This window comes from Camelus dromedarius, chromosome 3 (genome assembly GCF_036321535.1).
Source record: "Camelus dromedarius isolate mCamDro1 chromosome 3, mCamDro1.pat, whole genome shotgun sequence".
NCBI classification, from domain to species: Eukaryota; Metazoa; Chordata; class Mammalia; order Artiodactyla; family Camelidae; genus Camelus; species Camelus dromedarius.
This window is the reverse complement of record NC_087438.1, coordinates 27,453,290-27,479,111: the sequence shown is the minus strand read 5'-3', so window position 1 is coordinate 27,479,111 and position 25,822 is coordinate 27,453,290. Positions and strand designations below refer to the sequence as shown.

General features: G+C 41.9%; 2 protein-coding genes across 8 annotated transcripts in view; both read left to right on the top strand.

Moving 5' to 3' along the window:
* The window catches only part of DAB2 (DAB adaptor protein 2), a 164,502-nt gene extending 153,886 nt beyond the window's left edge, over positions 1-10,616 (top strand). For all 7 annotated transcript variants that reach the window (XM_031444388.2, XM_064480268.1, XM_031444367.2 and 4 more), the window contains 4 exons: positions 4,736-5,368; positions 6,108-6,217; positions 7,087-7,157; positions 8,731-10,616. In XM_031444388.2, the coding sequence (XP_031300248.1) occupies positions 4,736-5,368; positions 6,108-6,217; positions 7,087-7,152 (809 nt within the window). In that variant the 3' untranslated portion in view covers positions 7,153-7,157; positions 8,731-10,616. The remainder of the gene's footprint in view (positions 1-4,735; positions 5,369-6,107; positions 6,218-7,086; positions 7,158-8,730) is intronic.
* Positions 10,617-23,661: 13,045 nt separating this feature from the next.
* C9 (complement C9) overlaps positions 23,662-25,822 on the top strand; it is a 45,925-nt gene continuing 43,764 nt past the window's right edge. Inside the window, exon 1 of the mRNA XM_011000679.3 lies at positions 23,662-23,757. Within this exon, the coding sequence (XP_010998981.3) occupies positions 23,681-23,757 (77 nt within the window). The 5' untranslated portion in view covers positions 23,662-23,680. The remainder of the gene's footprint in view (positions 23,758-25,822) is intronic.

The window sequence follows — 25,822 nt, the reverse complement described above, 5'->3', positions numbered from 1 at the left end:
ATCTGCGTTTAATATTGCACTTACCCGAACCAGCTGGTAAGGGCTCACGGAAGACAACTGTAAGGGATTCAGAAGCTCAGACCAGCTTCGCTGGAGAAACAAGGTTAAGACAAGAGAGACTTGTCCATTGTCTCTGTTTGAAAAAAGTAGCACTATGCATGTCCTCCATGCAGTTTGCCATTACTAAATTGAAGCCCTATCCCCTGTTAAACTGCTAGACACCCCAAAAGGGCTATAAGTTAAGTCTGAAGCAAGTGTAAGTCATTGAATGAAAGTCCCAGGCTCTGAGCCCAGTTCTGTTCCTGGGCATATGGTGGGTGTGGGACGGGCATATATCCTGATTAGCCTCTGAATACTGAAGCCCCGCTGCTCCTTGCTGACATTTTGGCTAGTTGAATGTCTTAGTAGAGTGAGAAGATAAGTTGTAGACATCTGAAGCAGAAAAGAACCCAGAAATAAGGGAAAAGATGAAATTTTACCAGAGACATGAGATGTGCAGGTGCTGTCATTCATCAATGTGTCCTGAGCTTATGTAAGCCACCGAGCCACCCTGTGGCAGGAAGAGCTGAGAGCTGGCCCCACTACTGTCTGTCCACAGCCTCCCGCATTTTTCTGCTTTTGTGGGACAGTCTTCAGAAACCCCGATAATAGTCTTTGATTTCCTGCTGGGGACTCTCTTTGTTCTTCTACTTCTTGGCACCTCTACAGGCTCCAAATAGACTCTGTCTTGGGTGGGGGTTGAGGGGGGCTCTGGATGGAGAGAGATGGATTCTCTTCCCGATTTTATAAAATTTGTCCAGGGATATTGGTTTTCTCTGCCTCCTGCTGAGTCGATCATCAGGACTCTTTTTTTGTTTGCTTGTTTTTTTGTTCTTCTGCTGGGTTTTTTTTTATATATAAAGGAAAATATTTTGGTTTTATCACATTAAATCTGTCCAGTCCTATCTGGAGTATGGTGGCAAACTGCTTAGTGGCTAAAATCCCTGCAGGTATGAGAAGGCAACTTGTTTCAGGTCTCTGCTTGTGTTCATACTCTCAAAAAACTCTCTCTAAGCACCTGATGTCTCTTTCCCCTACCACTTTTGCCTGTATCCCCAGCTGGAGCTGGTTGGTGATTTTCCTGCAGAAGGAGAGAGAGCTAGCAAGCAACGCCTCTGACCAGATCACATCACAGAGCTTTGTAGCCTAATATCAATGCCCTGAAGAATTTTTACAGCCAACATTTAACAAGTCAGCCTGAAAATACAGCTGGACCCTATAACTGTTAATTTATTCAGACGAAGTGAAGCTTTTTGGCTAGATGCCCCTGTTGAGGCCTTGGGGTATACAAGTGCAGAATACTGATGATTCTTCCAAGTTTGGACATGGGACTCAAACTGAGCCCTACAGTATAGCCCTGTCCACCAGCAGGGATCCTCAGCCAAACCCTGGAAGGTTGTAGGTCTGGCTTCTGCTGGACCCAGCTGGGACACTGTCTCCCCTGGAGAACTGGGGGTGGGGAAGGGGTCCTGTAGAAAGCTGAGCTTTGACTCCCTGCCCTGTGTTTTAATCTAGCATCAGAAGGTGATAAGGATGAACTTCTTACACCCACACTTTCTTTTTCTTTTTTTTTTTTTTAACATTTTTTATTGATTTATAGTCATTTTACAATGTTGTGTCAAATTCCAGTGTAGAGCACAATTTTTCAATTATACATGAACATATACATATTCATTGTCACATTCCTTTCTCTGTGAGCTACCACAAGATCTTGTATATATTTCCCTGTGCTGTACAGTTTAATCTTGTTTATCTGTTCTACAATTTTGAAATCCCAGCACACTTTCTTTTTCTTTACCTTCTGCCTCTACTTTCTCCAGCAGAGCCTTAAGCATCCTGGAAACACAATGCATGATGGGAATGCAGCCTGGCCTAAGTAGACACTGGGAAAGCCTTTCATTCTTGGCAAATATATTTGTCTCTTTTGCCAGTATTCCCACTAATACCACCTCTGCTGTTATGACGAAAGCCACACATTTTCCTAAGGAAAGTCAAGTCATCTGCCATTAAAGATGATAAAATTCTACCCAGTTTGCACATCCAAGTGGTGTAAATTATGAGTGACTGGCTTCAGTTAATAAAATTTAAATGACTTGTTTTAAAATGCTAGCAATAATTTTGTTCAAACTCAACCCACCTCTAGCAGCCTGTCTCATAGAATCTAAGAGAACGTTTCCCTTGATCAGTTGTGAAAGGAACACAGGCAGATCTTGTTTTATTGCACGTCACTTCACTGTGCTTCACAGGTATTGAATTGTTTTGTTTTTTAACAAATTAAAGGTTTGGGGCAGCCCTGTATCAAGCAAGCCCACCAGTGCCATTTTTCCAATAGCATTTTCTCACTTCATGTCCCTGTGTCGCATTTTGGTGTTTCTTGCAATATTCCAAACTTTTTAATTATTATTATATTTATTATGGTGATCTGTGATTGGTGATCTTTAGTGTTACTATTGCAAAAAAGATTATGACTCACTGCAGGCTCTGATGATGGTTAGCATTTTTTAACAATAAAGTATTTTTTAATTAAGTTATATGTTCATTTTTTTAGACCTAATGCTATTACATACTTAATGGGCTACTATATATTATGTTATACTATATAGTATAAACATAACATTTATATGCACTGGGAAACCAAAAAATTTATGTGACTCACTTTTTTGCCATATTTCCTTTATCACAATGGTCTGGAACCAAACTTGCAATATCCCTGAGGTCTGCCTATATGCATATTCTTTAGTGTAAGTGAAGCCCAATTTCTGTATATGTAAAATAGATATTCGAGTCAATATTCCAATAAAAAAGTATAGTTCTGTTCCTTGATGCCCAGGAGACAGAACAGGAGGACAGGGTGCTGGATCAGAGGTGGTATGCCTGAGTTTTAGTCTCTACCATTACAGACTGCAATCTTCCCAATTTTAATAATTACTATTTTTTACCCAGCTTCCTCCCCTCAAAAACAAGCAGGTGAATTTAGTAAGCTGACCCTTTCGGAAGCCCACCACTCTCTGTGAGCACGCCTTATGTGTTCGTGACAAGATGACTGGTGTTCCTGATGACAGCGGAGTCAAGTAACACCAGGCTCCAATCCTGAGAAAATTTCAGATAGACTGCCTTGCTCCATCAGCCCCTGAATCCCATTTGGAAAATCTTTCTCACTCTGGAAACAAAAACATTCCTAACCCAAGTTTGAAGACCTTTTGCTGCTTTGGTTAGAAAGCTTTCGTAACTAAAGAATGCTCTGCTCTAAAAGCTCAAAGCAAGTAGGTTTTGAGAGCAAAACTTCGTTCATGAGTAGGTCTGAGATTGAATTCAGGTTTTCTGTTAGTGGTGACAGTTTAACTGAGCCATTAATACCCTGGGGAGGATGCAGAAGAGAAAATGTCCTATGTATTAGAACAATATGTAGGGGATGAGCGTCTCAAGAAGAGGGGGAAATAGCACAGGGAACTATATTCAGTATCTTGTAGTAACTTATAATGAAAAAGAATATGAAAATGAGTATATGTGTATATATATGCAAGACTGGGACATTATGCTGTGCACCAGAAACTAACTGACACTTGTAACTGACTATACTTCAATAAAAACAAAACCTACCACCAAAAAACAAAAATGAAAATGAATATATGTATGTATATGTATGACTGAACTATGATGCTGTACACCAGAAATTGACACAACATTGTAAACTGACTATACTTCAATTAAAAAAAGAAGAGTGGGGAAACACGGAGAGACCTGGATATTAGTGACATAACTAATTATGAATCGCCTTGGCCAGGATGCAGGTGCGAGGGCCATTCCCCCACAAAGATCACACGCCTGGACATGGACAGTTAGGTACATTGCAAGGGGGTTTTTGGTTTGGTTTGGTTTGGGTTTTGCTTAACATTCTCTTCTCTCCCTCCCTCCCTCCCTCTCTTCTATACTCTGTTCTAACTTCTGGCAAAGTTTAGTGAGTGGCACATGGCAGGAAGCACTTACTTGAAACAACTCTCCCAGGATAACCAGCCTTTCCTCCATGTCTGTATAAAAACGTCTAAAACTGTCTTGGCATCGACCAAATTGTATCATCCTTTTATATAGCTGTGTAAACCTTGGCCGCATTTAAAAACAAAGAAACTTTGAAACTGTTTCTCCGGGATGTAAGTACGCTGAAGCCTAAAGCAGATGCCTGATAACTGGTTTCCATAAGATCCGGACAGGAGCCTGTTGCCAAATGGAGAGGTTAAACCAGTGACTCAAGAGCACCCAGTGGATGATCTTAATTAACTATGTTGTAATCAGCATGGTTTATATACGTAAATGTATTTACTCAACATCTCGGTTCATGATCTTGACATGCTCTTGACAGGCTGTTTCAAATATATCAGTGTACATATGATAGGGGCTCATTTTTTTTTATGACTAGGTACTTACAGACTGTATGACTCATCTAATGAGGAAAGTTAAAAAGATATGGTAAAAAAAAAAAAAAGGACTTCGAAATGCAACCAGCATTAGCTATACTGTATTAGCTAATTAATCTTTAGTGATTTACTCTAATAAAATCTGTGTCTGCCTCGAGGCTTAATGAAGGTTTGGCATGTAAATGCTCTCTATAAATGCTCTCCAGAGGACTGTGCTTTCTGAAACTCGAGTCCCCTTTGAGCTAGTCTTCTGAGAAGTCTTCTCTGCCGCTTCCTCCCTTCAGGTGGTGTGTCAGTTACACCCGCTCAGGCAGGACCATGGAACTCAGCCTCTCTAGTCTTCAGTCAGTCCACATCAGTGGTCCCAGGCGCTCTGATTGCTGGTCAGCCTTCAGGATTCAGCCAGCCGCTCATCTTTACCAATAGCCCAGCTGTTCCAGGTTGGAACCAACCTTCATCCTTTGCAGCCTCAACTTCCCCTCCAGCCCCTGTTGTTTGGGGCCCATCAGCATCCGTGGCACCCAATTCTTGGTCGTCAGCCAGCCCTCTGGGGAATCCTTTTCAGAGCAATGTTTTTCCAGCTCCTGCTGCGTCAGCCCAGTCCCCTTCTGGGCTCTCCTCTCTCCTGGTCCCTCCTCCTCAACCCCCTCCCAGAACTGGCCCTCCCAAGGACATCTCCAGCGATGCCTTCATTGCCTTGGACCCACTAGGGGACAAAGAAGTCAAGGAAGTGAAAGAAATGTTTAAGGACTTCCAACTGCGGCAGCCACCTGTTGTCCCGGCAAGGAAGGGAGAGCAGAATTCCTCTGGAGCATCAAGTGCCTTCTCCAGTTACTTCAACAACAAAGTTGGCATCCCTCAGGAGAATGCAGACCATGACGACTTTGACGCCAATCAACTGTTGAGGAAGATCAATGGTGAGCCACCTACTTCTCTGTCAGCCGTCCCGACAGGTATTTCACTGTCATGTGGGCCCACAGAGTCCCTCAGAGGAACCCTTTTGTAACCCACCAATAGCCTTACTCTGGTGTATTTTGCTTATCAGGGGTTGTGGAGGCTACTTAACCATTTACCTATGGAGTTAACTGTTTACCTTAGCTCTTCCCAAGGAAGGGCTGGCCCAATGCTGCCCTCTTGTGACAAGTCTTAAAAAGGCTGCCAAGAGCCATTGAAATTCAATGGGTTGTGGCACCTAGAGGGCTGTTTGTGTGATGATAAGGGCTCATTTTTTCATGAGTAGGTATATGTGGACGGCACTACCTGTCTAACCAGGAAAGTTAAAGTTTGCTTCAAACTGCAGCCAGAATTTGCATGCTAGATACACTGTGTTAGCTCGTTAGTCTGCAGAGTGGTTTAAACTCTTGGGAGCCTCTATTTTGGTGTTGGCCTCAAGGCTTAATGAAGGTTTGCCATGTAGGTGCATTTAAGTGAGGGAATTCTGAATCTCTTCACTTGAAGTGAATATACTTGGCTTCCCCTTCCGAGAAGGGGTAGATCTGCCTGTAATAATCATTGGGAGTCTTCATATTTGGTGTTGATTTTTGTTGCATTGATGTCAATTTCAAAAGTATGGAATTTAATTTCTAAGATAAGCCTGGAGTATTTGTGCATGTGTTTGAGGAGAGCTTGTCTGCTAACTCTTTTCTCGCCTTCTAGAACTGCCAAAGCCAGCTCCCAGACAAGGTGCCCTGCCAGTTACCAAATCTGCTGACAATGCATTTGAGAACCCTTTCTCTAAAGATTCTTTCCGTTCATCACAGGCCTCTGTAAGTATCAATTACTAGAAACTGTTGCTTCAAAGTATGTGCCACACAGTGTTACTACCTCCTGAATTAACCTTGCTTGTATTTTGGACGGGAAAGGACAATTATTTTTGTTTTTCTTTTTTTAATTCTATTATCTTTTCTTTTTTTAGTTTTAATTCTTAATTTTTATTAAAGTGTAGTCGATTTACAATGTTAGTTTCATTGTACAGCAAAGCGATTCAGTTTTACATAGACATACATATATATATTTTCAGATTCTTTTCCATTACAGCTCATTACAAGAAATCGAATATAATTCCCTGGGCTATGCAGTAGGTCCTTGTTGTTTATTTACTTTATATATAGTGATGTGTATCTGTTAATCACAAACTCCTAATCTAACCCTCCCCCCCCCCCAAGTTAAGGACATTTGAATAAGATTTACCATTGAGAACCATCACAGTATAAACATCAACTCAAACTGGGGATATATTTTTTCGCAGGAATTACTCTCTTGAACTTGAGAAACAAATACCGTATAGAAAAAGTCCTTTATATCTCACTTAACTTAGCTCGTGAAAGCACTTTGCAAGAAATTGAGCCAAAATACTATCTTTAAAAATCTTTCAAAAATTTAAGTTCCTAATTTCCCACTCATTATGATTTAGCTCATAAAAATAATATTCGGCATTTTGGGAAGACCAAGATAATTCTGAATTGTGGTTTTGATGTAATCATAAGCAGGCACACACAAACCATCATAGACCTATACAATATCTGATTTGTCTGTGACCTAAGGGATTTTTAAAGGAATTTGAGAAGTCTTAATTATAGATGTTTTCTTATTGTTGTAATTACAGTTATTGACTAGATGGTTTTTATCTCCATAGGTGGCTTCCCCTCAACCTGCATCTTCTGATGTATATCGGGATCCATTCGGAAATCCTTTCGCCTAGCTTCTGTAAGTAGAAGATCCCACTAAGCTTTGGTTTGGTGAGAAAGGGTGGCACAGAGGGTGAGGGTGAAATTTTAATTTTAGAATTGGGAAAAAGTCAAGTCTGTAATGGAGAAGTAAAAGATATAGAAATCTATACCTTAATTCAATAATGACTAGACTGGGCATTTATGAATAGAATTCTAATACATGTAAAAAATAGACGTATACTTTAAGGAATATAGATTTCCATCCTGTGTTTTTGATATTTCACTTCTGTATGGAAGTAAGACTCAATATAACACATAACGGTTTTCTAGATTTTTGACCTTCATACTGAAGTGATTGCAAAGCCTCCTAGTAATTACGTGGTTTTCTGTAGAAGCTTGAAAATCTGAAGACCTTCTGAAGCCACCAAACGGGTCACCAGATACTGATTACAACACTTCTGCCTCCCAAATCAATGTGTATTTCTTTGTGAGGGGCCTCAAAGTTAGTCTGAAATAGCCTGTTGGTATTAAATGCCAAAATGGTGGCAGCTACTGCTCTTTCCTGAAAAAGCAGGATAAGTTTAGGTGGGTCTGCTGTGGGTTTCATGCTAGGTGAGTTACTGTGTGTAAAACCACCTTAGACTGAAACCCTGGAGTGCACGTGTGCACGTGTGGTGGAGGATGGGGGCCGGGTCTTTCTTTCTCAACAGTGAATGGAAGCAACTTTATCTGATCTTGAAAGATTGACGTTACTGGAGGAGAGGAGGTTCATCTGCATTTTAGGGGAGGTAGGGCATAGCTGATGGGAGAACAACAGGAAAAATGACAAGAACCCAAATCCATTTTTTTTTTTTCAGTCTTGCCTCATCTGAGTGAGACTACCAAACTATGTCTAGACCTATCTAGAATTTAAATTTTTAAATAGATAAATATCTTACATCGGACACCAACAATAAGATTTGAGTTTACTTGCAATTTGGATTAGCCCCCCCCCTTTATTTCTACAATTACTGTATTTCTTAAAGTGCTTGTCCATAAGAATCAGCTTCCGAGAACTAAGATTATTGAAAAGACAAATTCCTGGGCCCTGGTGCTAAGGAATCCCCTGAGGAAAGGCTGCATTTTAACAAGCATCCAGATGATTTTTATTGTTAACAAAGCAGTGAAGCTACTGAAGGGCTGGAAGTCTTAATAGGGACTCATTCTTACCTCCTCTCCAGGGGAGGCACACATGGACCAACAGAAAGGAGTAAACTACATTGAACGTCTGGGAGAATTGTTTGTGCTAAATTGAATTGACTGAGAGTTCTCTTTGGAGCCCCTTTACTCTTTAGGTCATGAAGAAAGGATAATTTTGGTCAACTTGTTACATTTATAGATTGGGGAGTTGGGAGGAGAACTCTCACGGGAGGAGATAGCTCACATGACTGAGCGTTACTGTGTTAATCACTTTGTTACAGGTTCTATGTGGGTTACCTTATTCAGTCCTCTCACATCAGCCCTAGGAGATACTGTTACTGACATTTTAAATAATGACTTGATATTTAATGCATTGATGTTCGATCCCCAAATTCTAACCATGGGTTTTCCCCTTTCCCATACTTCTCTAGGAACTTGGCAAGCTGACTATCCAGAGCAACAAAAAGGTTGGCCTTAGTAGTGAAGGACAAAGCTAATAGGCAGAAAAGTCCTGACCTCTGCCCTTGTTCTAGCTTTGACACATTATTATCTGTTGCCTTATGTCTCGCTGCCTCTTCAGCTTGTAAAAAGCCTTTCACTCTCTGTTGAGCTAAACTGAATCGATGGCTTTAAGTAAATTAAGAACCTAAACTCTTTAGCGTAAATGTAAATGAAGTAGTTTCCCTACTTGAACCCTTGCCTACTCTGCCCCTGGAACCTTCGAGAACACTTTACCATGTATCCCCTGGTTGGCCAGTGCAACCATCACAACCCCTCAGATCATACTGTTTTGAATAAATTTTAAAATCCTTACTGTTCAAAGTGTTTGGAGGTTCTGTTTTAGAGCTTAAACCTAAAGATTGTAATCTAACAAGGCATTTTCTTAAATCCTGCTTCAGACTGTCACTTACAGAGAATTTTTAAAGTAAAATGGAAGCAAGTCCAGCGTCTCCTTTGACATTTTGGAGCCTGACACACCTAAGAACCTTTTTTTAAGGTATAAGTTCTCTTTCTGAAGATTATTTTGCTCTCCAGGATGAGTGTCCTTTCTCCCAATCTCTTGCTGGCTATTGCAAATGAGGGAAAAATCATTTTTCATCTGTCCTCTTCTTTTCCCTTTGATTCTCTTTTCAGTCATTTTGGCTCCTGGATTCATACAGCATTACCTCTCCATCACAAAAACAGAGTTTTGAGGGGGGGGGGGGGGAATCTAATGATTCACAGATCTGAAGCCTGTCTGCCTTCCCAGTAATGTCTAATCCCAGAAACTAGAACTGCAAACAGGCACAGCCTTTATCCTTTCTATGGGATGGGAGGCCGTCCTCTTGAGCTGAAGTTCCAGAAGGGCAGTTAACGTTGAAGGAAAACTCAACTCAACTCAGCAGTGAAGGACTGTATTCCGAAGAGCAACATCTCACAAAGTTAAATGTGGTTGTGCCAAACATATTAGGCGCTTATTCGGGGTCATGCCAGAACTTTATCGTTAACTGGAAAACTTTCTTGAAGCCACAGTCTCATAGTTAGTAGGAATATAAATGGGAGGGGGGAAAAAAAAGCAGTAGAACAAGTACTTGGTGTTATCATTAAAAATCTAGTGTCTGCAATATTTTTCTCCTCATAACCTTGGAAAATTTCCCAGTTCACTTTCAGTCCTATTGCTGGCACAGTTCTGAAGAGTTTGTTCTTGCTGTAATGAGTTTTGTTTTATATTGGGTTGTTTTTTTTTTGTTGTTGTTGTTGTTGTTGTTGTTGTTGTTGTTTGGTAAATGGAGGTACTGGGGACTGAATCCAGGACCTCAAGCATGCTAAATGCATGCTCTACCACTGAGCTGCATCTCCCCTCCCCATGTTGGGTTTTTAAATGCTGTCTCTTGACCCCTGGTGCTCAGGTTCTTGTGGGTGTTAATCAACCACATATGATGTTATCTTTTGGTAGAAGAAGAGGATGTCTGCTCAGGACCTAAACAAGATGGTGGCCTCATGAACCTCCATTGATTAGCCCCAAGTAGTCCCAGCTGAAGTCCTGTGGTTTTATGTTTAATGGTAATAGCTGATCATGTACAAAATCATTTTCCATCTGACTTCCTATTCAGCCGTTATAAACACAGACTTGAAATAATATTTTATATGTCTAAATACCCAAGTGTGCTAAACTGGAGGCAATTATTTCTACATAGCTGAATTTTTGAAAGTAGAAAAATTTTGGAAGTGATGACCAGCCACACGATTGTTTTGTACATGCTTATTTTCCTGTGCACTTTTCTGTATGCAAAGAAAGCTATAAATTTACTCATTTCAATAAACTGGAATGGCAGAATCTCACGTGTCACCATCAGTTTATTTGACCACTGCTTTGAATTGGTGGATTAGGGCCAAGGTACAAAGTGTACCAGTGTAAGGGGAGCAAATGTTAGATATAATACATTCTGGATTGTCACAAAAATGAGAAAGTGAAAATCCATAAAATGGGACCACGAGTAAATCACCATCTGATGTCTTTCAAGCCTTTATTATTTTCCTTTCTCAGACCTTACATACTCCCTTTCTGAGAGTTTAATGGGACCCCAGTGAAAAACACTTTACCAGAACAACCTCAGTTATGTCTAGTACAAAAATCATTCATTAGTGAACTGTTGGCTCATGCCTTTTACTTCCTCTTGTTCTTAATTCGGCCATGTTTGATTTCATCAAAACACACCTGTGTGGACTGGTCGAGGCTGGTGTAGGCTACTCAAGAGAGCTTCAGAGTGAGGTGGTCAAGCTGGTGATCAAATGTCTTCAGCACAGGACACTCCTAAACACTCTCCCCTATTAAAAAAAGTTCAAGGCTCTCATTCATTTCAAGAAGACTTAGAGCTATAGGAAAGCTGACCCCGAGGCAGACCTTGCTTGAGTATAGAAGCCTTGGTGTTAAAGTTGATTTCTGTAGGAATCAGATGAACTTGACAGGGTAGGTGTCAGTGATTGGCATTTACTGTTATGTTTGATATTACTGCCATACCTCTCCCCTGAACTGAAATATTTGATCTCTTTTTGACAAGAATGAGTAGAGTATAGAGAAACAGACTCCACACGTGACCAGCTTCCAGTAAGCCACAGATGAGCTGGGAAAGGCTGCTGATAAGAACATGTTGCACAAATTATCTGGCTTATCTGGATGCTCTGCAGTGTGTCTAACCCCCTGAGCCTCTGTGATATTCCGTGTGGCTTAAGCAAGAACTTGCCGAGGTTAACCCTTGCTCGTGCGTACGAGGGGATGGCATTGACTTCAGTGCAGTAGGAACTACTGTTGACCAAGCAGAGGAAGGTGCTCACTGAAGTGTCCCTGCAAACTGAAAACAGACCTCCTCTCCATAGTCTCTTAGTAGCAGTGGTGTTCACACCTCTAAGCCAGAAGTTCAGCTTTTATGGTAACCCTGTTATCCCCAGAAGAGGGTTTCATTTAGGCGTCACATAAAGCTAAACTAAAAGATGAATTTAGCAGCCAGTGTGCCCCCAAACTTCTCACATACAGGCAAGACAAAGGGAGAAGGTATTCATGTTCTCGAGATAATCTTGCATTTGCCAAGTGCTTTACCACTTACACAACATAACTTCATTCTGTGGATACTGTAATCCTGCCAGGTGGGATTTCTTACTGTTCCAGCTCATCTGAGACCAACATCCATGCTTTCAAATGGCTACAGTCTGCTCCAACTCCTTAAGTGAGTGGTTTCCGTGGTATTTTATTATAAAACTGTGCATCGCGGTAGGGAGATCTTTTCATTCAGTGATTTCAAACTCCTCCATCAAAATGTTAACTGTGGTGTCTAGAGAGCCAAACAGAAGGTGATTCTGTGTCCTTCCTGTGCTGAAAGCGGGCAGGGGAAAGAACAGAGGATGCAGCTAACTCAGGAGTTTGGCTGACCCTGCAGCAAGCTGGTGAGTGAGCACTCTGACCCTTATTCCTGGAATAGGTTCAATATAAGGTCTCCTGGTGAAAGATAGGAGCGCCCCAACAGTCCCTGGTAAATATTTAAGCTATTATAACCGTTGGAGGAGATTGCTAAATAATAAAAGTCCTAAATTCTTGCTGGGAAATGTTATGTTTTAACTAACTTCCTTCTATTGAAAACAACCAAGACTCACATTCTAAGCTGATATGCCGAACACGGACACACACAGGCGGTGTGGTGGTGGCAGCCCTGATACTGTGTCCTAATTACAGCCACGCTGATGGACAAGGCTCAGCCGTGTGTCATCTCACTTAATGAGGGACCAAGCCCCTCTTTTTCCCTGGCTTCTCTGAAAGCATGTGCTTAATTACTAGACCTCTACTATATGCTGAAATCATACGAGTGCCAGTCTCCAGGGTTATGACAATGTGGGCTATTCAGTGGCAAAGAAACTGGGCTTCTGCAGGGACCAAAGATAAAGCAGTTATAAAAGGAGGGGAAAAAAAACCACCTGTGAAAGTCCTCATGACTATATTTTCCTTATGATGTTAGCTGTGGAGTTCTCTCTCAATTTATTTTTCATTTTCTTGACTTCTCACTATTATTTTACCTTAATTGTAAGAAAGGGAAATGATTGCTGTTGCAAAAGTTACAGGTGACCAGACTGGGCTGACACCGGGTTTCGGATGTCTCTGGGGGTATGTATGAGACCACCTCCACCAGGTACCAACTTACACTGATTAATCATCACATATCTTTTTGTTTGGGGGCAGCTAAGAAGAGCGTTGGAACACAGGGGAACACAGGAGCTAGCAGAGAGAGACAAGGAAGAGAACAGAAGGGTTGATGAGACATGTACCTCCCTGCCTCCCTCACTGGCCCACGAGACTGGTTAAGTGCCTTGATGGTGGAAACGACAGGGCTAAAAGCAGGAAGAATTGTCTTCTTTTGATGAAAGACCTTGGGCACAGGCAGTTCATAGCACACATGTCCATTAGGAATGAATGGACAACAGCAAAGGAAAGGCTAACAGTGGCTAAAATTAGCAGGAGGGTATTTTTCTCACATGAAATTCTAGATTGATGGCTGCTGCTGTTGGCTCAGCAGTTCAACAAGACCCTCAAGGACACAAACTCTTAGGTTTTCACTCCAACTTCTGCAGCCTTTGGCTTTCTGTTCTTATGTTTATTTCCTATAGGTCACAAGATGGCTGCATAGCTCCAAATGCAATGTTACTGTTCAAAGAGTGCAGAAAGGGAAAGGCAGTGCAATCAACATCTGTTCCTTGTACCAGGCACTTCAGTTTTCCCCAAGACTTTCCAGTAGATTTCAGCTATGTCTTAATGGACAGAATGTGGTCACGAGGGCCACTGCTAGGTGCAAGGGAGGCTGGAAAATCAAGCTTTTAGCATTCCCAACTTCTACAGTAAAGGTAGTAAAGGAAGAGGCAGGGCTGGCTACCCCATTTGTGGGGCCCAGGGGGAAATAAAAACAGAGGAATCCATTGTTCACAAAGCAGGAAAAAAGCAGGAAAAAGTGTCATTAAAGGCAATAAAATATAAAGGTATTTCCTTTCTTCTGGAATCTCTCTCTTAACATAATGTATTTTATTTGCCATTTAATGTTGTTCTAAGTAAAGAAAAATTAAAATTTTAAAGCATTAGCGTGAGCTTTACTTTTAATCTTTAATTCATACGTGGAATCACTGAAATCACAGTTTATATTTCATAACTCATACGCATGTGTATTTGCATGTATTTCACTCTTACCAGAACAGTTAGAAACACGGCACAAAACTAACTCAACTGGTTTTAATTCACTTCTTGACGCACATATATTTTACCAGGACTGCTCACTAATGAGAAAAGAAGGACAGGGAAGAAAGAAACTATGAGTAGTTCTATCTTTTTCTTTCCTTCTGTGTCATTATTTTCAGCATTACATGGATGGTAATGCAGGGCAGGGACACTAGTAAGAAAGATGTGATCATGTTTCCTGGTTTATTTGAGGGGGGATTTTTGTGTGTTGGAAGCAAGTTCTGGTTCAGAGAGTGTGACCTCTCAGGGCTGTCAGTGTCCCCCATTCCCTGTCCCACCTCACCACCCCCAACTAACTCAGTCTTAGACATAACACACTTACCTTATACTCACTTTTGCTTTGAGTCACTGAATTACCACACTTTATAAATCTACCTGAATTCCATGTTCACGGAGCAACAGAAACACTATATGCGAATGGGGTGGCATGGAAGGGGGGACACATAATACGTATTTCTTCTACTCCTGCACATGCTCCACTTCACCATCAAACTTTGCTTTCAAAATAAAAGTCCAAGCATAAAATTCAGAATTTCAAAATGGCAACAGTAGAGCATTAAACCAAACACGGGGCCCTTCTGAACACTGAGCCCTGAGCTACTTCAGTCCTGGCAGAAAAGCTTTGGAAATGGGTGAGGAATTAGCTAATGTGTCTTCCACATGCCTGGGGCATAGTTTAACCCCAAATGGGCCGACCTCCAAATGCAGATCACAGCAGTCTTTGACTCATCACACCCTCGGGGCAGAAGAGAAGCACCCACGGAGAGCACAGTCAGCAGAGCTCAGGATAAGGCCTCAGGGCTAGAAGGTAGAAGCTAGCTAATGCAGAGGACTGGTTCTTGTGTCTTAGAACCACGAGGGTTACCAGAAATGATAAAAGGTGGGAGGGGAGGGGCGCTGAAGGCCAAGCACTGCGCAGGAGGCTTTAATGTTAACACAACCTTGAACCCGGAGGCATGTGCTATTTCAGTTGAAAGGATGCTGAGTGGCGGACTGTAAAACTCCTGAGGAATTACTTGCTAAAGGGCTTTGCAAGTCTTCATTTTACTTCATTGCAAGCACAATACTGCCAGCTTTGAACAGGAAGAGTAGTGGATTCAGGATGGTCCATAGGAGTCTGAATAATCACAGCAAAGACCTACCCAGCATTTACCATGGCAGACACTCTTCTGAGAGTGTAAAAATCAACACTTTAAGTTCCATATTAAGGGAGCAGGGTATAGCTCAGTGGTAGAGTGCATGCTTAGCACGCACGAGGTCCTGGGTTCAATCCCCAGTACCTCCATTAAAAATAAATAAATAAATAAACCTAATTACCTCCCCTCCTCCAAAATAAAAATAAATTCCATATTCACTCTATGAAGTGGGCTACTACGACACTGACAGTTTTTAGGGGAGGACACAGAGGCACAATGCCCTTGAGAAACTATCCAAAGTCACAGAGCTGGTAAGCGACAGGAGTGGAATCCCAACCCAGGCTCCAGTGTCCTTGCACTGAACCTCAAGTTGACCACTTTCTCCCTCCACTGCCCCCCACAACTGGTGCCATTGCCTCTACATTGGCATATCTGATGTTCACCGAGACTGTATTCTCTTCACAGCACTTCTCTCCTCATGCATTCTATAACCGATGTACTTACCACAAAACTGAACGGAAAAACATCTTTCACCCCTTTTTCATTAGGCAAGTTGATCTTCCTTTGGCCTTTCCAGAACTTATTTTCAGGATGAATTAAGTATCACTTCAAAGCTTGAATTTTTCTAGTTGTTACAAATGCAACACACCAATTTAACCTCATGCTCCGTTTTTCTAACTCAAGTATTTCCTATCAGCATGTTTAAGTGCTTTTAATGTAAGCCTCAGGCTGCTCACAGCAAAAGATGAGTTGTGAGTGGTAGTCTCCCAATTGCTTCTACATTGGGGTTTTTTTTTAATCAAATTCAAAGAATGACATTTCTTTATTATTATTATTATTATTATTATTACTATTATTATTATTATAGTATAGTCAGTTTATAATGTTGTGTTAATTTCTGGTGTACAACATAGTGATTCACTTATACATATATATATATATATATTCCTTTTCAGATTCTTTTACATTATAGGCTATTACAAGATATTGAATGTAGTTCCCTGTGCTATATGGTAGCACCTTGTTGTTTATTTTCTGTATGGTAGCGTGTTTCTGCTAATTCCGAAATCCCAGTTTATCCTTCCACCCGCCATCTTCTATGTTGCTAATAGCAAACTCTCCTGCATCTGGTGTATGATCCACAGTCAGTGAGGAAAGTGCTTCACACAAGCACATTCTAAAACCGTAATACTGTTTAACAGTTTTGTCAAAATCTAACATCCAAGTGAACTGGATCAAAACCGATGACACACAGTGTAATTTACACAGTGCTTTCTCGTTCTCTCCTCAGTTCTTCAGGGTTTAAAAAAGCCCATCAGACTCTACATCTTTTACATTGACAATCACAAACCCTAGAACACAGAGACTGGAAACTAACCAGGTAAAGCAGAGAGACTCCTTGCAGCCCATCAGCAATACACATAAAACCCCAAGACAAAGAAAAGCTCAAATCAGTAGAGGAAAAAAAAAAATAATAGAGATGATGCTGGACTAGAAACAGGATTAAGTTTCTAACTTAAATCCTCTATAGTTATCAACTGGCCTTATCGCCAGAGAAGGAGGATTAGTAGAACGTGTCTGGAGAAGACAAATGTACCTCTGAAATAGGGTCAACATTTTGCTTACACTATACTCAGATGAAGAAAGAAAATGTATCCACATTCTTTTTTATTTTTTTTCTCTTTCTTTTTTTTTCAGTGAATCTTATCTTCCTTACAAGTCTCCACCCTGCTGGACCCGGATGCCAACATCCAGTCGGGTCCTGGAACCTCAATCTAGACATTAGGACTCCCTCTTTGGGTAACACTATCTCTTTCAGATATGAGCACAGTGTTTCAGACTTCTTCCCCCTCTTCCTGGTCTTCTCCACAATGATGCTAATTTTATGTGAGATGTAGAGGGGGTGTGGAGAAGGGGCTTAGATTCTCTGACAGGTCCTTACACAGTCTTCTGGTTCTTCCAGTATTTACAGCATCTATCTCTTCCACCTGGACCCTACCTTTTGGTATCTGTAGCTAAAACTTTAGGCTGAAGAATGGAGGATCTGTTCCTCTCCATGAGGTTGGGGGACTACCAGGCCTGGTGGTTCTCCCTGCTGCCTAGGCCCCCACCTTGGCCCTCACTAAAACTAGACTCCTGAGGTCAGACTGTAAGTGCCTTTCCATCCCTGCCCTCTACTCTAGACCCACTTTGTCCTTGACGTAGCAAGCTTGCCAGCTACCCTCGTCAGAACAGAGGGAGACAGATATCCTCTGTGACACACGACAGCCAAAGAAACCATGGAAGTCAGAATCAACACTTCCTTCTCTGCCCAAACACACAGCACAAACACTTTTATTCTGACTTGGCTTCCCCTAAACTGGGGAAGTCTGGAAGTTGTTCCCCGCAGAGTCCCAGAAGGCGAAGACAGAAACATCTGTCTTTGACCTCAATCTACTTAACACGCTGGCCTCATTCTGGAATTTGGCCTGAAAAAGTTACTCAGAACACACATCTCTGAGCCTGCCTCTCCCCTCTCCAGTCCTCTCCCTCTTCCAACTTCTCTGAGCCCGAGAAGAGGTTTTTTCACAGTCTCTGTAACCTGTGCAGTCCCCGCTGCTTTGAGATTCCCAGGTGACCAATTGCTTCTTTATTTCACCATCTTCCCTGGGCATTAAGCCTCAGGCTTCAGCCTTGAAACTGCAAAGTGTCAAAAAAATACTTTTAGTGGGGAGAGTATAGCTCAGTGGTAGAGCGTGTGATTAGCATGCACAATGTCCTGGGTTCAATCCCCAGTACCTCCACTAAAAAATAACAAAAATAATAATCAATAAATAAATAAACCTAATTGCCCTCCACCCAAAAAGAAAACAAAAACAATTTTAAAAGAGAAAATTAAAGAGAATTTAAGATTTGCAAAGCACCTCATCCCCTGTTATATTTAGTTGTGTTTACATAGTGTTAACTAATAAGTCTATATGTAGTTTGGTCCCAAAATACCAGTGTTTTTGTCAAAGTCCCAATTTCCAGAAGCCAAATATATTTGAACCAAATGAAATCAACTGATCTTTCAGTAACTATAAAATAACTATGGAATAACTATGAAGGAATCATGATAAACCTATTTAACACTATCAAAATATTAATGCAATAAAAAAACAGAAATAACTCTGAGATATAGAAACATAGCAACCAGGAAGACAGGGTGGGTGGTGACTAATTAAAGTAAATAAGGAATATAAAAAGAGCTTCCTTGACAGGGACAGGGCAAGAATTATGCTATAGATTTTAGACATGGCAAGTTCAACTTATCATGGACAATTAAAGTCCACCTGGAGATTTCTTAGAAGTATCTGAAGATTATTAAGCTGGAAAGTAACACGATAAACTTTGCATTTTTTTTTTTGAAAATTATCATTTCAAAACAAGAACCCAGAAGATTCTGGTAAAGGAACTTCAAAGGACTGCCCTTCGAGATTTCTGGTTCTGAATGACAGGCTTAATCTTAAGAGTAGGTAAGAAAAGCAAGTGTAGACTAAGAAGGGAAGAGGGCAGAGAACAGACCCCCAGGGAAGAGTAGCGTTGGCTTGATGGACAAGGGAGAGGAGCTAACAAGTGAGAAGCAAGAGAACAGGAAACACTGTATCACAAATTCTAAATCATAGGAGCAGCCCATAGGGTCAAATGCCTCTATGAGACAAAAAGAGGACCAAGAAAAGTATCTGAAATTTAACAATAAAGAGTCCTTGAGTGGAGTACAAAAGACACAGGCAGGCTGCAGTAAGTTGAACATAACCACGCAGTAAAGGAAGACAGTTCACGCAGACTGCAAAAGTTTGGTTGCCAAGGGTGGTAGCAATGAGAGAAAATCCAGGAATTCAGTATAGTATTCAATTGAAGTATAGTCAGTTTATAACTGGTGCTTCAGTCATACATGTACATACATGTATTCCTTTTCATATTCTTTTTCATTATAGGTTATTACAAGATATTGAATATAGTTCCCTGTAGAACTATATCATAGAAACCTGTTGTTTATCTATTTTATATATAGGCGTTAGTGTCTGCAAATCTTGAACTCCCAATTTATCCCTTTCTGCCCCCTTTCTCCCCTGATAACCATGTTTGTTTTCTATGTCTGTGAGTTTGTTTCTGTTTTGTAAATAAGTTCATCTGTGTCATTTTTTTAGATTCCATACCTGGGCGATATCATAGGGTATTTTTACTTGAGCATATTCACAAGGCTGATGAGAAGGAACTGATCAAAATGAAGAAATGGAGGCTGTCGGAGGGAGAACAGCTAAGACAACAGAATCCTGGAAATTCCAGGTCTAACTACAGAGCCCAGATTTCTGTAAATAAAATCAGGCTCCCTCTTCCTCTGAGATTTGATGGAGATTCAGGGAAGTTGCCATGAGAGGCACCCACTGGAAACCAGAGGTTTTTCTGAGTTTCTTGGGAAAGTAGGAGGTGAAAGAGCTACTAAGACAAATGGGGAAAGAAACTGTCCAAAGTCCAGTGAAAAAACAGGCAAACAGAGGTGAGTGTCTAAGCAGATGCAGGCAAAGCAGCAGAAAACTGAATTGGCAGCACTGGTCCCAGGAGGAGAGCTTGTAGATGAGGATTAGAAGTCAAAGGGCGGGAGAGGTGGGAGGGGGTGAGCTTGCAAGAGGAGCTCATTAGTGGGCAGGGAATCCAGACAGAGGAGGAAAGGAAGAGAGGCCAGCAGGAAGGCGTTAATCTGGAGGAAAATGGAGAAATCAAGGAGCTGGATGTCTCAATAAACCAAAGAAAAGGGATAGTGAGAGTACTATGGGAGTGAGGTAGCTGGAGGAACTGGAACTTGTGGGCAGAGAATAGGGTAACGACATTCTAGAAGGTAAAGCCATTCTGGGGGTTGGTATGAAGCCAAGTAGGGCAGTGGACTGAATGGAGTTCAGACAAATATCGATGGAGCTGATGGAATCAACACAGTGAATCGGGGTGGTGTCTGTAAGAATACTGAAATAACGAACATGAAGGCTGCAGTTTGAGTGGAGAGGGAAATTACAATGCAATGTCAGAGCCTTCGCTGAAGGTGGGCAGTCAAGAAAGTAAGAGGAAGGTAAGAGGTGGCAGAGCTAGAAGTTTGTGAACTTCAGAAGAGAAAGGGACGGTGTTGACTCTTCCCTTGAAATGCAGTCAAGTGGACCCTAAGTAGTTCCATGTGATTGTAAACCGATCTGAGCCACAGGAATCCTCCTCACTGTAAAAGGATAACCAGACTTACATCACCCCCACCAAACTTCACAAACAGCCCCGGAACAGCTCAACAGAGAAATTCTTTCTCCTCTCTTATAAAAGAGCTCGTCTGAAAGTACTGTAATGAAAAGGGCACAGAACCGGTGGTGAAGAAAGCTGGAATCTAATGCTGCCCCTGCCCTGACTGTGGGGCCTTGGGTGTGTCACTTACCTTCCTGGACATCATTTTCATTCACCTATTAATGCATGTAATTTACAGTATCTGTGGAGACTTAATATGTACGAGGCACAAGCCTAGACATTAAGGACACAGCAGCAAGGAAGACGTACCTACAAGGAAGACGCACCTACAAGGAAGACGCACCAAGAAGCCTACAGTTGATGGTCATCTCCAAGTTCTCCCTGTTCAATAATTCTGATTATCTGCAGCAAGTGCACGTGTGGTAAGCAAAAGCACTACAATTTCATGACATTGAAAGAACCCCAGATCCTTGGGGATTCGGTTAGAAGCAGATGTGGAATGAGACAGTGGTTCCCAACTTGATGTCCTTGGACACTAAAAGGGAGTCCATGAAATTCCTAATAATAAACTTTCAAAAAACAGTTTCTCTCGCTTTGAAAGAACCAAATGGAAATTGTGCTCAACACATTTATATCACCTCAATAAAAATTCAGTGTTTCCGCCCGATGATCACCCATTCTAATGTACACAAGTGCATGTCCTTGTGTTAAAAATGGGGAAAGGCATTATTTTTGTGCAATAAATATAATTCAGTCCCTCAAAGTTTCCAACAAATTTAAAACCAATGAGATTTTTGTTTTTTAATTTTAAAAGGCTCCTGAGTGGTGAAAACTTTGAGAACACCCAGCAGAGTGGAAAACTCTGGAATTACGTTTGAGGACATGGTTTGTTCAACTCCCACCTCTGCCACTTCTTTATGCATAGCCTGGGCTCTGTTTCTCTGAGCTTCATCTGTAAGACTAGACTGAAAGCTTACTTTTATGGGGTTGAGAGGATTTAGTGAGGAATTTTGTAGTTTGATGATGTTTCACATGACATAATTAGAGTAATAATAGGACCGATGGTACAGTGGGAAGGGCCTGAGATGGTGGAGCTGGATACACCAAGTTCAAGTTCCAGCTACTCACCACTGGGGGTGGGTGATGCTGGACAAATGATGCCATTTCACTGCACCTCAGTGTCCTCCACTGTAAAATGGGTTACCTTAGGATTACATGAGATTACACATATATAACCTGGCACATCATGGAAGTTCCATAAACATATTCATTCTGTTCTTTGGCAGCCATTAAGTGTTACACAAATTTAAAAATGTATTTATTTTCACTTCTCCAATGCATCCTGACGCTTTGTTTCTCTCAAATACACAATGAAACATAAACTTCATTTCAAAATATGTCTGATAATAACATGTCTGATAATAGACGTTAAGGGCAAAGAAGAGTTAAAAGCACTACAAAAATGTAAGACATACTATATTTTCATAATTATTATTATAGTATATTACTGTCACACTTTATTCCCTTCTTTACTTGCCCACTTTTTCTTTTAGCCTGAACCATGAGGAAAAAATAAATATAACTATTACAGAGTGATTCAGCACTCAAACCAGTCAGCTAAGAAATCCCCCCTCCCCCACCCTCTTCCAGTGAGTCCATCTCAGAGAAGAGAGGGGGTTTTTCAGTCTCCAGCCACATCTAATTGTCAAGCCAATGATCACAATCTAATCAATTAGCAGTCAGTCTAATTAGCATAAAGCATCGTCCTACCCTGCCTGCTTCAAAGTCCTTCTTTCCAGGGATCCATGGGAAGGATCCAGGGAAGCCATGTGAGAGTCCTCAGCGCTGCTCCACTATATCTGACAGATTCATACTGTCTCTGGATACAGCCCACTTGTCTTTAGCAAAGATTCCCAAGAAGTGTCCTTTGGGTATAGATTTATCCATCAATGTAGTTGCAAGTGTCATCACACACACTGGAACCAACTTACTCTTTAGCAATTCTGCACGGCCTACATGTCGACCATATAAACCATCTACACGGCAGACTCAGGAGCTGGTGAAATCCGTCCCATGGGGGAGCTCTAGCTCTCTGCATAAAAAGAAGTGGGGGCAAGAAGGGGTGATGAGGGTAGAGAGCTTTTACTCTAGGCAGGACCAGGGAAAAGATGCAACAGGTAGAGAGTCCTGGGAAAACGAGCTCTGTTACTTTCCCAACTCTGTCCTCTGTTTGCTGGACTTTATATGTGCTAATGTTTGGAAATTGCCTACTTATCATTAATGAATACTTACGGAGGCCCCTTAAGCGTCAGCAAATTTTAGAAAACCGATAGTATATCGCACCTCATGTGTTTCTTCTCAAGGTGGTCCTTCGAAATTTTGACCCTGCCTCTACATTTGAACGATCCAAAAAGCTTTGCAAAATTCTGATGCGGCGGCCCATCCCAGATCAATTATTACGATCAGCTCAGGGAGGGTAGGCATCAGTGTTTTTTCACAGGTCTCCCTAGTCATTCTATTGTGCAACCAGTGTTCTAAAAGCAGCTGCGACGTCCTCCCTCTCTAGTACTTCCAAAATACCCTGCCCTTTCCACAAGTCCTGAAGAATGTAAAAAGGAGGGGTTGGAGCAAGGTATATTCCATCTCAGAATTTACCTGGCTGACAGGTGTGTTTCTGAGAGAAGGAGACCATATCCTTCAGGAAGATACGGTAAATGCCTTAGAGAGTGTGCCTAGATTCTTCAAAAAGATCCACTACACCTATTTTAAAAAAAGCCAGGTCTGTAAATGGATTTCCTCATTGCCCACGTGGAAATAGCCCACACAGCTCACCTGCAGACTGGAACATCTATGTCTGTGTCTTCCTTCCCATGAGTGCAACTCTTATAATAATTTTGACTTTATGCCTCTATGAGAATCACCCACAGGACTTCGTTTCCCCCAAGTTACACAGTCTGTCATCATCCCTCCCAGAGTTTCCCAAAATGAGAACCACTGCAGCTGTTTGTTTGTTTTGTTTTGTTTTTCAATGGAGCACTGCTGCTAATCTAAGCTGTTTAGCATTCCCAGGCTCGAGGCCCCAATACACTTATCAGATGATAAATACATTCTTGGGCCAAACAGTAGACCAAGAATTACGAAACGACTCTCCTTCGAATGGACTTTGGCACCCAGGAAGCCCAATTCAACAAAAATCCTGAGCGAAAACAAACAATAATAGTTCCCCAGTTCGGAGCCGCCCTGCTGGAACTGATGTCTGCCGGCTGCACGTTTGCCTTTGCAATATGCATTTTAGAAATAAGTGTCCTGACAGCCGGGACCACTCCCAGGTGAGTTGCTTTTCTCTTTGTCTCTGGAATTTTCCTGTGGGCTTTGATATTTCAGAGTCCACGTCTTTAGCAGCAAAGCAGGTAAAACATTTTAACCCACCTTGAGAGATGAGGCCCCAGGATTTAAACTTTGGAAAAGGATGGGCAAGAGGCCCCAGTGTGTCTTTGAGAGCTGTCTGGGGAAACCTACTGCTCTTGCCAGGGATTTCTTTTCAACAAGGTGTTCAAATGTTAAGGCTGAGATATTTTTTCAATACTGGACTGATGAAACAAAGCTGATTTTTACCAGAGGATGAGAAACCTGGGTTTCTCAGTACCTAAGGTCTGAGAAGTTTAAATTTAAGGAAGTGAATCTTTCTCTCACTCTGCCTCAGTGTCTAACATTCTAACTCTTGCATACATTCCCCTTTTGCCTCCACATTAGGCAAATGTAAACCATTTTGCTTCCCCTCCTTGACACCCCAAGCTATGTTCACATTTTGTCCTTTAGTTAGAGTGGTGTTTCTCCCATTCAAGAAGAATGACCATGGTGCAGGCCTGTTGGCCAGGCTTCCAGCAAAGACACTTTCTCTCCTTTCACTCTAACCCTAATTGGGAACATGAAGCCCACGCCAAGCTACTCCAGGAAATAAATCAACCAGACGGCATGTGCTTACTGACCGTCTCCGCTGTACCCAAAATGGCCGGAGAACACACAGACCTGATCCGGCATGATCCCATCTGGTGATGGTATTGAAATATTCTGGGCTTTGACAGTATAGCTGGGGGAATATACCCACCCAAACTCTGTCCCTCTGCCCAACATGACCTTGACCTATATTTAATTCCCCTTTGGTCATTGGACTCTTGCTTTAACCAAACTCTGTTTTGGACTCTGATGTCCATCTTAAGCACACCTTTGCCTGCCTCCGGGCTGCAGTGGAGGCTGCTGTTCCACCAGGGCCCCACCAGGCATGTGGTTTGCTCATAGAGCTGCATCTTCCAGGAAGGGCACCTGGAGATGCTACACAGACTAGCCCGGGCTTGGGTGGAGCGTTTGGCCACACTTTCCTTTATCCCATAACTTCCTCTTTGCACTTTATCTAAGAAGCATTATTATAGGCAGAAAATATTTTCATGTGGTGGGCATTGGGTACAAAGGAGATTTGGGAAGTCGGTTACCAAAAGTTGCTTTAGGCTTCTTGTACTTACCCTGATCCCTTCTTAAGTTAAAACAATAATTTATACAACTCACATTCCTAGATTGTGACTCCTGCTGATCAAAAATGAGAGGCCGTGGGGAAGGCTTCCACTGCTTTGAAGTTCGTACCCCCTGGGTCCTGGCCACTCTCAGCTATTTCAGGGAGGACCAGAAAGGCCCCTTGGCTGGCCCCACAGCCCCAAACAGCTGCACCGCTAGCTTGGACTTGGCTGTAAGCTCGCCTGCTGCCCTGCCCTTGAGAGTTTGGTAGGGTTGCCCCGCTCTGAACACTCTGGCTCTGCCCTTTGATACAGGGTTGAGGTCAAAACAAAATGTTCAGACCAGTCAGGAAGTCAGTCAGACACCTAGTTCAGCCAAAGAACTGATGACGGCAAATGATTTTAAAAAATACAAATTTGATCAGAATGGAGCACTGCTCTGGAACTCAACTTCCCAAGTTGGGTTGAGGTGCTGTTACTTACTGCTCAACCATATAGATCTGGGCAACCTCTCTGAACTGTTACTTAACCTCTCTGTACCTTGGTTCCTTCATCTGTAAGAGGGTGATGGTATTCATTTCCTAGTGCCACAAATTAGATATCTTCAAAGAACAGGATATGTGTTGAGGGGAGGGTATAGCTCAGTGGCAAAGTGTGTGCTTAGCGTGCACAAGGTACCTCCATTTAAAAATAGATCAAAAAATAGATAAATAAATAAACCTAAATTATTTTTTTTAAAAAAAGAAGAGAAATGTGTCATCTCGCAGTTCTGGAGCCTACATGTCTAAAACCTAGTTGTCAGCTGGGCCATGCTCCTTCTGAGACTCTGGGTAGGATCCTTCCCAGTCTCTGGTGGTGGCTAGCAATCTTTCGCCTTCCTTGGCTT